This window comes from Podarcis muralis, chromosome 5 (genome assembly GCF_964188315.1).
Source record: "Podarcis muralis chromosome 5, rPodMur119.hap1.1, whole genome shotgun sequence".
Taxonomy (NCBI): Eukaryota; Metazoa; Chordata; class Lepidosauria; order Squamata; family Lacertidae; genus Podarcis; species Podarcis muralis.
In genome coordinates, this window is record NC_135659.1 from 75,902,892 (window position 1) to 75,915,151 (window position 12,260).

Below are 12,260 nucleotides of genomic sequence, written 5' to 3' on the forward strand. Positions count from 1 at the left end.
CTCCCGACCCCCAGCATTTTAAAACCTTCCCGGGACACGGGGAGATTTTAAAATGCTGGGGTCGGCAGCGCTTCGCTCCCGACCCCCAGCATTTTAAAATGCTGTTCCGAAGGGGGGGCGGGATCACCTGCCCCAGCTGCCCCACTTCGGAACGCTGTTCCGAAGCGGGGAGGGGGGGCGGGAAGACCTGCCCCAACCGCCCCACTTCGGAACGCTGTTCCGAAGCGGGGAGGGGGGGCGGGAAGACCTGCCCCAGCCGCCCCACTTCGGAACGCTGTTCCGAAGCGGGGAGGGGGGGCGGGAAGACCTGCCCCAGCCGCCCCACTTCAGAACGCTGTTCCGAAGCGGGGAGGGGGGGCGGGGACACCTGCCCCAGCCGCCCCACTTCGGAACGCTGTTCCGAAGCGGGGAGGGGGGGCGGGAAGACCTGCCCCAGCCGCCCCACTTCGGAAAGCTGTTCCGAAGCGGGGAGGGGGGGCGGGATCACCTGCCCCAGCCGCCCCACTTCGGAACGCTGTTCCGAAGCGGGGAGGGGGGGCGGGATCACCTGCCCCAGCCGCCCCACTTCGGAACGCTGTTCCGAAGCGGGGAGGGGGGGCGGGATCACCTGCCCCAGCCGCCCCACTTCGGAACGCTGTTCCGAAGCGGGGAGGGGGGGCGGGGACACCTGCCCCAGCCGCCCCACTTCGGAACGCTGTTCCGAAGCGGGGAGGGGGGGGCGGGATCACCTGCCCCAGCCGCCCCACTTCGGAACGCTGTTCCGAAGCGGGGAGGGGGGGCGGGGACACCTGTCCCAGCCGCCCCACTTCGGAACGCTGTTCCGAAGCGGGGAGGGGGGGCGGGAAGACCTGCCCCAGCCGTCCCACTTCGGAACGCTGTTCCGAAGCGGGGCGGGGGGCGGGAACACCTTCTGAAGGCGGGCAGGGGGCGAAAGTCTTTGTCCCCCCTGCCTGCCTTCCCAGGGGCTTTTAAATCGCCCCGGACAGCGGAGAAGTCCTCCGCTGTCGGGGCGATTTTAAAATGCCGCCCGCCAGCATTTTAAGATCGCCCGGACAGCGGAGAAGTCCTCCGCTGTCCCAGGGTTTTTTAAAATGCTGGGGGTGGGAAGAAAAGCCCTTGTCCCCCCCCCAGCCTTCAGAAGAGGTCCGGGGACAGACTGTCCCCGGACCTGGTCTGAAGGCGGTTTCCCTAGGAACGCATTAATTGATTTTCAATGCATTCCTATGGGAAACCGTGCATCGCAAGACGAAAAAACCGCAAGACGAAGAGACTTGCGGAACGAATTAATTTCGTCTTGCGAGGCACCACTGTATCCTTTATGGACGCTTAAACACACACACATGTGCACACACAGAGGTGGAACGGAGCAACCTCATTGCACAGCACATCAAATCCACGATTTGCTTCTCATAGCAAACCATACATTCATATTCAACTGGCTGAGTCACATTTCTTGAAGCTGAAAATATAATACTATAGCACTCAACCCTGGGGGATAAACTCTCATTGCTGTTGCTTAACCTGTGTGGAAAGCGATGCTGGTACAAAAGGTTTCATGAAAATGTGGAGGGCCTTGATTATTATTATTATTATTATTATTACAGTCCAACCTTGGTTGTCGAACGTAATCCATTCTGGAAGCCTGTTCAGCTTCGGCTTCTGAAATGTTTGACAGCCGAGGCATGGCTTTTGATTGGCTGCAGGAACTTCCTGCACTCAAGCGGAAGCCGCATTGGATGTTCAGATTCTGAAAAACGTTTGAAAACTGGAACACTTTCTTCTGGATTTTCGGCGTTCAGGAGCCAAAATGTATAGTAATGGAGGCATTCAGGAGCCAAGGTTTGATGGTACTCATGAAGCAAAATCTATCTAACTAGCATCCTTATTTCCAATTGGGGGGATCATATAAGTAGTGATAAACGGATCAGTGGCTATTTCCAGTCCATGTCAAATTTGCATAAATCTGTAGTGTATTAATTTGCATTTTTAAAAGTCCTTACAAAAATGTTATTTAAATATTGTTTCATCACAAAATAAGCACTTACTTAGTAGTATGCCTTGAACAACTAACAAAGTCATTTTATAACTTTGTTTTTTTTATGGGTTACTGGGAATATTAAGCCTGTGAAGGGTAAACCATAGTGGCCAGAATTATTTGAGGGAAAGAATGTGCTCCAAATGTGCTTTGCAGGTGTAGTGTACACGCAGCCCAGATTTCAAGTGTTTTAAAATGTTATGCTTTTTCAAACAATTATATCTTGCCTATTCCATTTTTAAAGAAAGCACACAATCCAACAAACAAGGTAGTTAACAAAGCAACACTTCATTATGCATTTAAAATACATAATGATCCCCAAATTGGACATAATTGTAAAAATACAACAATATTTACATAAGAAACCCAAAACAAAACAAAACAGAATGCTAATGAAAAAAGAAGCTGAAGGTCTTTCTGAAAAGTCATGCCATGTCTCTACCAGCTTCCTAAAGCATTACAATGGCAGGGCTTAGCACATCTTGCTTGCCAAAGCATTCCACTGCTACAGAAAATGGGCAGCCCTGTTAGTAGTCAGCTGTGTCTCACCAGACAGAAGAATCAGGGGAATTTCCTTAGATAATTATCGAACATGTGAGAAGGAAATGGTCCTTAGGAAACACATAGGCCAAACCCATGAGGGCTTTAAAGATAAATACCAGCATATTAATTTGTGCCTGGAAAGTTAGAAGGGGGGAGAGAGGGAGAAAGAGAGAGAGAGAGAGAGAGAGAGAGAGAGAGAGACTCCACATGCAATTTGTGAATTCTTGAGTGAAAGGAGTGTAGACTCCACTCTAACATTCAAATAAAAGTTTAAGAAAGGTTGCAATCTTTAATTGAGTGTTAGATTAAACATGTTAAAACTTTATCATCAAATGAATTAATTAGTCAGTAGATTTAAAAAAAACCTTTTAAACAATTACTTATAAAACTGCCTATGAGAGTATTTAACCCCCTTTTCTCTCTTTCATAACAAATAATATCTCTTCTAAGGTGATGCACACTTCTATGACATGTGAACTAGATAGATAGATTCAGCTCAATAGATTCAGATCAATAATCAACTAAAACCCATAAGGTGATACTCAATGGTGACTGTCCACTGATGGAATCAGTAGTAAAGGGGGAATATAATTTCCAGCGATCCTTTTGTAGTGCCTGTCTTAATCTGTTGCAGAGGATAGGAACCCTTCTGAGAAAAAAATAAAGGAGGGTATGGGGTACTGCAGGAGAATTGCCAAAAATTACCTCCATCTCTATTTCACCGACAGTTTTAGTGGTAAGTCACCTTAGATATCACCCACACAATGAATTTTCTTTAATCAAGTTGCTGCCCCAATTAAAAAAAAAACATTTGAAAATGACTTCAGTTTTTTGGCATAATGCTGATTGTTAAATTTGCCCCAATTGTGACCATCTTGTTTTACATCTTCTCCAAAGTGAACACATTTCCCCCCTTTCACATCTATTGCCATGTATTTCATGCAGGATTTTCTTCAACAAGAGAAAAGGAACATTTTACTTCCCTTCTGCCTTTGTGCACTTGGGTGAATTGAGCTTGCCTTGATCTACAGATTTAGAGACGAGACTGTCAATTGACCTAGTCTTCAATTACAAACTAATATAATGTATATCCAAACACATCACTGGAATTTAATAAGCGGCTCTTTGGGATTAGGCAATTCCAATTTGCTTTCATTTCAAATTCTGTGCAAGCACATCATTACAAATTTGATATTACCCTCACCAAATTAGGTCTTTTCGGAAGCACTGATCCATACAATTACAAAGGGACAGCAGTACTTCATTAGACTAACCTCGCATCAAGCTCTCACAAATTTACCTGATCAATAAGAGGATGGAAACAAAGAAAAGTAAGTCTTGGCAAAATTATACTTGATCTGCACTTAATTATCTTGACCCCCCCTTTAAAAAACAACAACCAAAAAACCAGCAGTGTCTACCACAACAGCTTCTCCACCTCCCCCATCTGTTTACTCTCAACATAAAATCTATCAATGTCTTGACTCCTGGGTTTCATCACTTCATCACTGTTTACAGCTCACATTAAAGCAGCAGTTCTCAACTTGTGGGTCCCCAGATGTTGTTGGACTACAACTCCCATCATCCCTAGCTAGCAAGGCCAGAGTTCAGGGATGATGGGAGTTGTAGTCCAACAACAATCTGGGGACCCACAGGTTGAGAACCGCTGCATTATAGCATTACAGTTGCAACAACAATGGCCAGCTCTTGCCTTCTCTATCTAAGGATAGATGTCCGCAGATACTTTCACTCAAAAGCTAGTACTCCTCCTGCACATATTTGATAAATATCAGTAGCATTAATAATAAATACCTGTTGTTCTTTCTTGGTAATATTTTAAAATTTCAATTCTAAAATTATCCTCAATGTTTCTAAACTGCACCTTCATCTAAAACGTGGATTCCAGGATGATGTCCGTAAAAATCAAAGATCAATACAATATTTAAAATGTATTTTTAAAAAGTAAATTGACTTAATAAAATCTGGTACTCTAATTATGGTCACCAAGTACTTCCTGTTCATGTTCATGAGACTGAAATTCAAGGACTGAAATTTGCTTGGTGGGTCGTGTTTCCCCCCTCTTAAATGTTTTAATACTGGATTCATTGGTCCACTGTCAGAGCTCTGTGTCCTGCGCAGGTGCTGAAGACAATACACATGTATACACACTAACTTCATTAGCTGCCACTTACCTTTCACTATTAATTCTGCATAGTTTGAAACTCCTGATCCACCATCTGAGCGGATGACACATCGGTATTTACTGATGCTGCGCTGAGAAGTGTCAGCTACGCTGACCGTAGCAGAAAAACGTCTATGGTTGACGACTCTGGTGACCATTAAAGCTGTGTCTCTGCCATTCCACTGCTGTCAAATCAACCGGAGGGGAGGGGAGAGAGAAAATATGATATGATCATGCAAGAAGATCATTTAATTCATTTATGCTTCAGTCTTCATCGTTTTTTATTCATACACATAATCGTCCCCTTAATAATTTTCTAAGAAATTAGCAAAGCTCAATAGTTCTACTGAGACATGCAGTCCTTGTCTTAAAGGATTTTGTACCCTCCAAAAAAAGCCACTATAAACAAATGCTGCCACAACAGACAGTTCGTTTACAAAAACCAGAATAGTTTCTATCCCCCCCCCCACTCCATTAGTGGGATCTTTCAATCAGCTCATGAAAACATTGAATGAGAACTCTAACACCCTCTTTCCTGACATAAAGAGAGGCTGTAATAGCATGCGGTGGAACATATACATATTGATTCAGAAGTGCCACTATAGGAGTTATTCCCAGATAGTTGTGTGGTTGTCTGAGAATAGACCACGTTAAATGCAGTCGGAATGGGAAATATTTCTGAGTTAACACTTTAATTTTTGCTGGGCAGGGATGTGTAAAGTAGCCTGCAAGGAAACCACAGAATTCAACAGAATGTTCTATTACCTGCTAATCAATCCCCATTTTTCAGAAACCTATAATTTAGGACATGCCAGATCATAAGGTAATCTGCCCTGTGCTAATAGATAAGACATGGAATCTTCCATGGCTTCAGTTGAGAAAGTAATAAACATAAAGCATGTACTGTCAGCTATTATGAAGCAAAAGTGTACATATGCGTTGGGCACAACCAGCTCTTAACATGAGCAGCTCATACAACCTTATGATTGAGATTTGGAGGGCCTGTGGCCAATTACTATGAGGCGCTTCTACATGTCTGGAGGGTGGCAACACCCAAACAGGCCTCTATTTAGGCGCCAAAAACTTTCCTCATAACCAGGTCTTTAACTATCTGTGGCCTTTTTTAAAGTGGGTGGGATGTTTTTAATATTTCCCTCCTCCTTGTTTTTAATATATCTATGGGTGAACTTGTTGATTGGTAGGTTGGTTGTAAGTCACTTTGGGTTGCCTTGGCCAAGATAAAGCAACAAACAAACAAACAAACAAACAAACAAAACAAACAGCAATAGCTTCCAGAGAGAAGATGCTAGCTTCCAGAGAGAAGATGCTTCTTATATTCATTATTATTTTTAGATCCCCTGCTTCTTTTATTTATGCTTTTATTTATCTAGTATTTTTAGTGAGATTAGTGGGAATGTGTTCACACAGATACTGCTTATTTGCTCAGTGTTGTGAAAGGCATCTTTAACTTCTCACAATACATTTTTAAGATGAACCACGTAAATGTAATGCATTTAATACTGTGTTCATAACAGTTGCTTATTCTAATGTCTTCATCCTACTAACTTTCAAAGTGGTTCTGATTGAATTAATTGAAGTCTTAATCCGGCATAAGTAATGTTAATGATTTGTAATTAACTTCTTTAGGATTGCAGTAATCAAGTTGCTACATAAAGTAAAAAACAACAACACTATAGATAACAAGAGTTTCAGTTTGTACATATGCACAAATTCTAGCCAGAAGCTTGCCTGAACTTTGTTCCATTATGTCCTGTGACCTTGCATGGCCTTATGAAAGATAGAAGAATGGTGGTAACCTTTATTGCCTTTAAGTCCTTTTAGGAAATTCACAGTAATTCTTACTCTTCCAACAGTTCCTTAGTATTTGTGTTGTATGTTAATTATCTGGGAAACTAACACGAAGAAAGGAGCTGCTCGCAGGGCTGGATTCAGTTGCAGGAAACAAAGATGATTGCCTAGGTGCTGGTGGTGATGCTGAACTTAGATAATGCTTGTCACAGTCTGCTTACTCAAGATTGCTCAAGACAGTTGAAAGAAAAATTGGAAACCCTGATGTTCATGGACAGCACATTTTATTTTTAAGCTGTGCCCAACACTGTATGAGTGGAAGGCAATCTTGGCCTATGGTTCTCTTCCTTTTTCTTCTGCCCAGACTCCTCAAAAAGTCTGCCCAGAGGGTCAGGGGACATACCAAGCCTTATATAGTAGTACCTTTGGTTACGAATGCTTCTGGTTACGAACACTTCAGGTTACGAGCTCTGCTAACCCGGAAGAAGCTGCTCCTGGTTGTGAACTTTGCCCCAGGATGAGAACGGAAATTGCACACAGGAGCAGGAGGCCCCATTAGCAGAAAGCACACCTCAGGATAAGAATGGTTTCAGCTTAAGAACGGACCTCCGAAACGAATTAAGTTCGTAACCAGAGGTACCACTGTAGCATTGTATGGGCTACAGTGGGAAGAAAGATTCTCCCAAACTTGGGCAGATGACACTTCCGATTCCAGCTTCCCCCTGCAGTCCCATACAACACAGCCACAATGTTCAATAGGTCCCACTGACCATCCAGAGATGCTTGGGGAGAGAGCAGATAGCTGGGGGGTGGGGAATGGAAACAAGCATTATTCAAGTTACTTTTTGCTCACACAATGTTGGATATGAGCCATCGTTTCCAGGAAAATTTACATCAGTTTCATTTTCAACATATGGTGCAATTGTGAGTTCACAGCGATCAGAGCCATACATTTTATTATCTGACGGGATTAATCTTCCATACATGTCATGTATTGAATCTGTTGAATGGGCTACGAATGCAACAGAAATAAGGCGTTGGGGAAATGAACAAACAATGAAAGCAACAAAGACACTTCTAATGTGGAGAGTGGATATTTGGTTGAGTACAGGGGTGGTTAATTAAGCTATGGCTGTCCAGATATTGTAGGACTCCAGTAACCCCAGCCAGCATGTCCAATAGTCAGAGATAATTCCAGCTGTTGTAAAGGTGGTGTTCCCTCTTTGCAGTAAAACTCCAAAATATGCAGCGTGATATTTACAGTCTTTTATTTATTACATATATACAAAGAACAGCTGCAATTCAAAATCACGCAACCGAACCTGTCGAGTCAGATTCGGGGAGTGTCTTCCTTTGATTTCGGCGCCAACAAAGTAGGCATGGAAACCTCGCGATACATCTTTGCTCTTTACGTTTCATTTCCCTCCTTGCCTGTGCTGGTGTGAAAGCCCCCCCCCCTTTCTGAGGCTGAACTTCCTCCTATCAACTCTGGTGGGTTGTAGGGCTCTTCACCATCCCTGACCCCCTGCTCCTCCTGACTATGCCTCGCCCCCTGCTCTGCTTTGTGCATCAGTTCCCTGTCTTCCTCTTCTGCCAGTTCCTGCTCAGAACCCTCCCCTGCTACTGACAAAACTGTGCGTTCTGGCTCTTCCCTGACAGCTGTGGTCCAAACATCTGGAAAACCACAGGGTTGGGTGCCTACTGGTCTAGGAACAGCCATGGTTCTTCTGGAAATTATTGTCGTGCCAATTATGCAGCTTTAGCCTATGGCTAATTAAATAATCTATAGCTTTTTAAACTATTTATTTCATAAATAATAATAAAAATAATAACATTTCTCTAGCACAGTCAAGTATAAAATGAAAGGGTAGTGCAAAGAATGAAAATTTACTTTGGTTTAACTTTATGGGCATTCAAACAGCAAACTTCAGAATTTCAACATATTTTGCACATGTGTGTTCAATGTTTTTCAACAAATATGAATACTAGAAATTCGATCCTTGAAGACTCCTGTCTTCCTTTCCACGTGTCTCATCCTTCCCCTTCTACACTATTCATTTGCCAACTTTTAATGTCCTGATTTTCTTTTGTCTTCCTAGCCTTTGAACCAAGCTTCTAATTTGCCAAACTCTGATTTTTTTTATTATTTTTTTTGCAAATGGACTAAATTAGGAAAAGGGGGTGCATTTATACAAGGGTAGTTAATTTCTATAAATGTGCCCAATTGATTAATGTTCCCAGCATATTCAGCTAAATAATTTTTACATACAGAAATCTGAGACAATAAGGTATTGAGTAGAAGCATGCAGCTGGTTTTGCACAAAGGGAAATGCTCTGTCAAGGAATTCAGAGGAGTATCACTCCAGTCACTGAAAGGAACAGAGAAACCCTGGAAAGTATGGAGCTCTATTTGAGTTTTGTGGTCTTCAAAAATAGGAAGCTCTATTTGTGCTTTAGAGTGTCTGAAAAATAACACATAAAATCTCATTCTACTTTACCTGTAGCCACAGTTTGTCATGTTGAGACCACTTTCCTCCAGCAATGCACTGGAACGTTGCATTCTGTCCAACATTAACCTCCACGTTCTGGAGCCGCAGGAAGTGAGGAGCTTTTCCTAACAAAAATGCAAAATATTATCTGGGTAGAGCTTCACAGTTCATATGTATGCTATGAGAACCAGCCATTCTTAACAAGGATGTCCGGTTTCCCACAGAACAAACTACTCATCATAGCACTGTTGAGTTTGGGGTTTGTTTAAAATACTACAGTATGGCTTTCAGCTAACGGTATGAAAACAAAAGCATCAACCATCTTGGCACAGATAATGTACTATAAATAACACTTCCGCACCAAAAGGATTCAACATTCCCCAGTAATAAATTTCAGTTAATATACGATGGAAGCAAATAGCAAATTTCTTCTGTGGAAGGATGTAAATATATAATACATATAACATAATATGTACAAAATCAATGAATATATCATTCACAAGGAAAAGTAGGCAAAGGAAAACTGAGCCAAGATATTTTTTTACTAAGCAGCCTGGGTTCCTACTCACAGACAACTAACAACAGTAACTTGATATGGTCCAACCCTATTAAAATATTACCATTACCAAAGTCCACCCAACTCAATGGGGCCTACATTCAAGTAAGCACACAGAGCATAGAGACTTTATATATGGGGTCCTCAATGTGGTCTCATGGACACCCTCAGATAACCCCACTGTGGTGTCCACTGAGGCCTGAGGCCCATCCCAATATTCTATCTTTAAAGAGATTAATTGGCATCTTTGTTGTTTGAAGGGGTGCTGCCTTTTCTTTTTGCAGGACTGTTCCTTGCTTTTTTGTATGTTTTATTTGTTTTGCGTTGCACGTAGGTTATTTGCCTGGTTTGGGGGAGGAAAAGCCCTGAGCATCACCATTTTTCCTTCTGTAAAATGGCTATTTTGTGGAGAGGCACTACCAAGCTGGCAGCAGATCCAGCTCCCAAAGAGCACGACACAGCTGTTGCTGTGGCAGCGGAACTGGGCAATGAATTCCTTAGAGACAGGATCTGCTGTGCCTGTGGATCGTGACCCCTGAGGTAGTCACCTCACCTTGCCTCATGAATGGGCCAGCTCTGCAGCATTGCAATCAGATCATCGCTGCAGCACTGGCACAGGGAGGGTTTAACTTTTTCCTCCAAGCTCCTTTTCTACTATTTGCTATAATGGGGGGAAACACATAATGGGCAGCTCCAATCAGCCTCAGCCACCATGATCAATTAAAGGTAAAGGGACACCTGACAATTAAGTACAGTTGCAAACGACTCTGGGGTTGTGGTGCTCATCTCGCCTTACAGGCCGAGGGAGCCGGCGTTTGTCCGCTCTGCAGACAGTTTTTCCAGGTCATGTTGCCAGCATGACTATGCCGCTTCTGGTGCAACGGAACACCAACACCAGAGCAGCGCATGGAAATGCTGTTTACCTTCCTGCCGGAGCGGGACCTATTATCTACTTGCACTTTTTGGGGTGCTTTCGAATTGCTAGGTTGGCAGGAGCTGGGACTGAGCAACAGGAGCTCACCCCACTGTGGGGATTCGAACCACCAACCTTTTGATCAGCAAGCCCAATGCTCAGTGGTTTAGACCACAGCGCCACCCGCATCCCTACTGTGATCAATTATCATGGATAATAATGAGGAGTCTATCAACATACAGAGGACCATAGCTTCGCAGGCTCTGTCACAATGAAAGGCCAGCTACAATTTGGTGAGCAGTATCACTTGGCCAGCAGAGTCAAAGAGAGTTATGCCATCCCTTTTAGCTGGCCGGTAGTTTATCCATGTCACAATTTATTGATGTACTAGCTGTTGGCTGAGACAGGGTCATTCATCTGTCACCTGAAATGGAGAAGCCTTGATATAAAACAATACTGCTTTTGCAGAATATTTACAGCAAGCCGTTATGACAGTTGGTACTTTCCATTCCTTTTAGCTTTAGTGTATCAAAATGGGCCTTTTTTAATTGATGGCAAGGCTACTGCTACTGAGTCCTCTACAGTTTTAAAAAGGAACGAAAGGAAGAAATGAATAAAGGAAAAATGGTTGATGAATTTGAGTTCAAACACAATCACATTTATTGTTATTAATATAATAATAATAATAATAATAATAATAATAATAATAATAATAATAATACAGCACCCATCTGTCTGGGTTTCCCGAGCCACTCTGGGCGGCTCCCAACAGAATATTAAAAATACGATAAAACATCAAACATTAAAAACTTCCCTAAACAGGGCTGCCTTCAGAGGTCTTCTAAAAGTCAGATAGTTGTTTATTTCCTTGACATCTGATGGGAGGGTATTCCATAAGGCAGGAGCCACTATAGAGAAGGCCCTCTGCCTGGTTTCTGTAACCTCACTTCTCGCAGTGAGGAAACCACCAGAAGGCCCTCTCAATAGTATAATACCTGATAGTCAAAAGGACAAAAAGTTTTTTAAGAGAATAATCTAATGAGTCAAACTAATTCTCTTCTAGCTAGCAATGCTGGGGAAGTGAGTATTAAAAGAAACCACAACAACACTCTATTTTTGAGAGAACATAAATGCCTTATATATGATGTCCCTAACAACATTGCTGGAATTGTCCTGTCCCTTCCTCAGTCAACTTTACACTTATTTCTTTTAGCATTTAAAATTGTAGACTGTGTTGGGTGACTGGCAGAAAGCCAGGGTATAAATGTAATAAACAGATAAATATAAAGCATGCACAGAAATTAGAAGGCACCTTTGGATCCCAAAATCTTCCATATTTATCCCTTTTAAGTCACACAAGTCTCTAAAATAATATTACATAGTTTTTGCCTGTTGAAATTAAAGGTAAAGGTAAAGGTACCCCTGCCCGTACGGACCAGTCTTGCCAGACTCTAGGGTTGTGCGCCCATCTCACTCTAGAGGCCAGGGGCCAGTGCTGTCCGGAGACACTTCTGGGTCACGTGGCCAGCGTGACAAGCTGCATCTGGCGAGCCAGCGCAGCACACGGAAACGCCGTTTACCTTCCTGCTAGTAAGCGGTCCCTATTTATCTACTTGCACCCAGGGGTGCTTTCGAACTGCTAGGTTGGCAGGCGTTGGGACCGAGCAACGGGAGCGCACCCCGCCACGGGGATTCGAACCGCCGACCTTTCGATCGGCAAGCCCTAGGCGCTG

General features: G+C 43.1%; 1 protein-coding gene across 2 annotated transcripts in view; it reads right to left on the reverse strand.

Annotated features, from left to right (window-relative positions):
- PTPRT (protein tyrosine phosphatase receptor type T) overlaps positions 1–12,260 on the reverse strand; it is a 619,644-nt gene that overhangs the window by 352,689 nt on the left and 254,695 nt on the right. For both annotated transcript variants that reach the window (XM_028734967.2, XM_028734972.2), the window contains exons 5-6: positions 9,068–9,183; positions 4,771–4,945 (exon numbers count right to left, since the gene is read on the reverse strand). In XM_028734967.2, the coding sequence (XP_028590800.2) occupies positions 4,771–4,945; positions 9,068–9,183 (291 nt within the window). The remainder of the gene's footprint in view (positions 1–4,770; positions 4,946–9,067; positions 9,184–12,260) is intronic.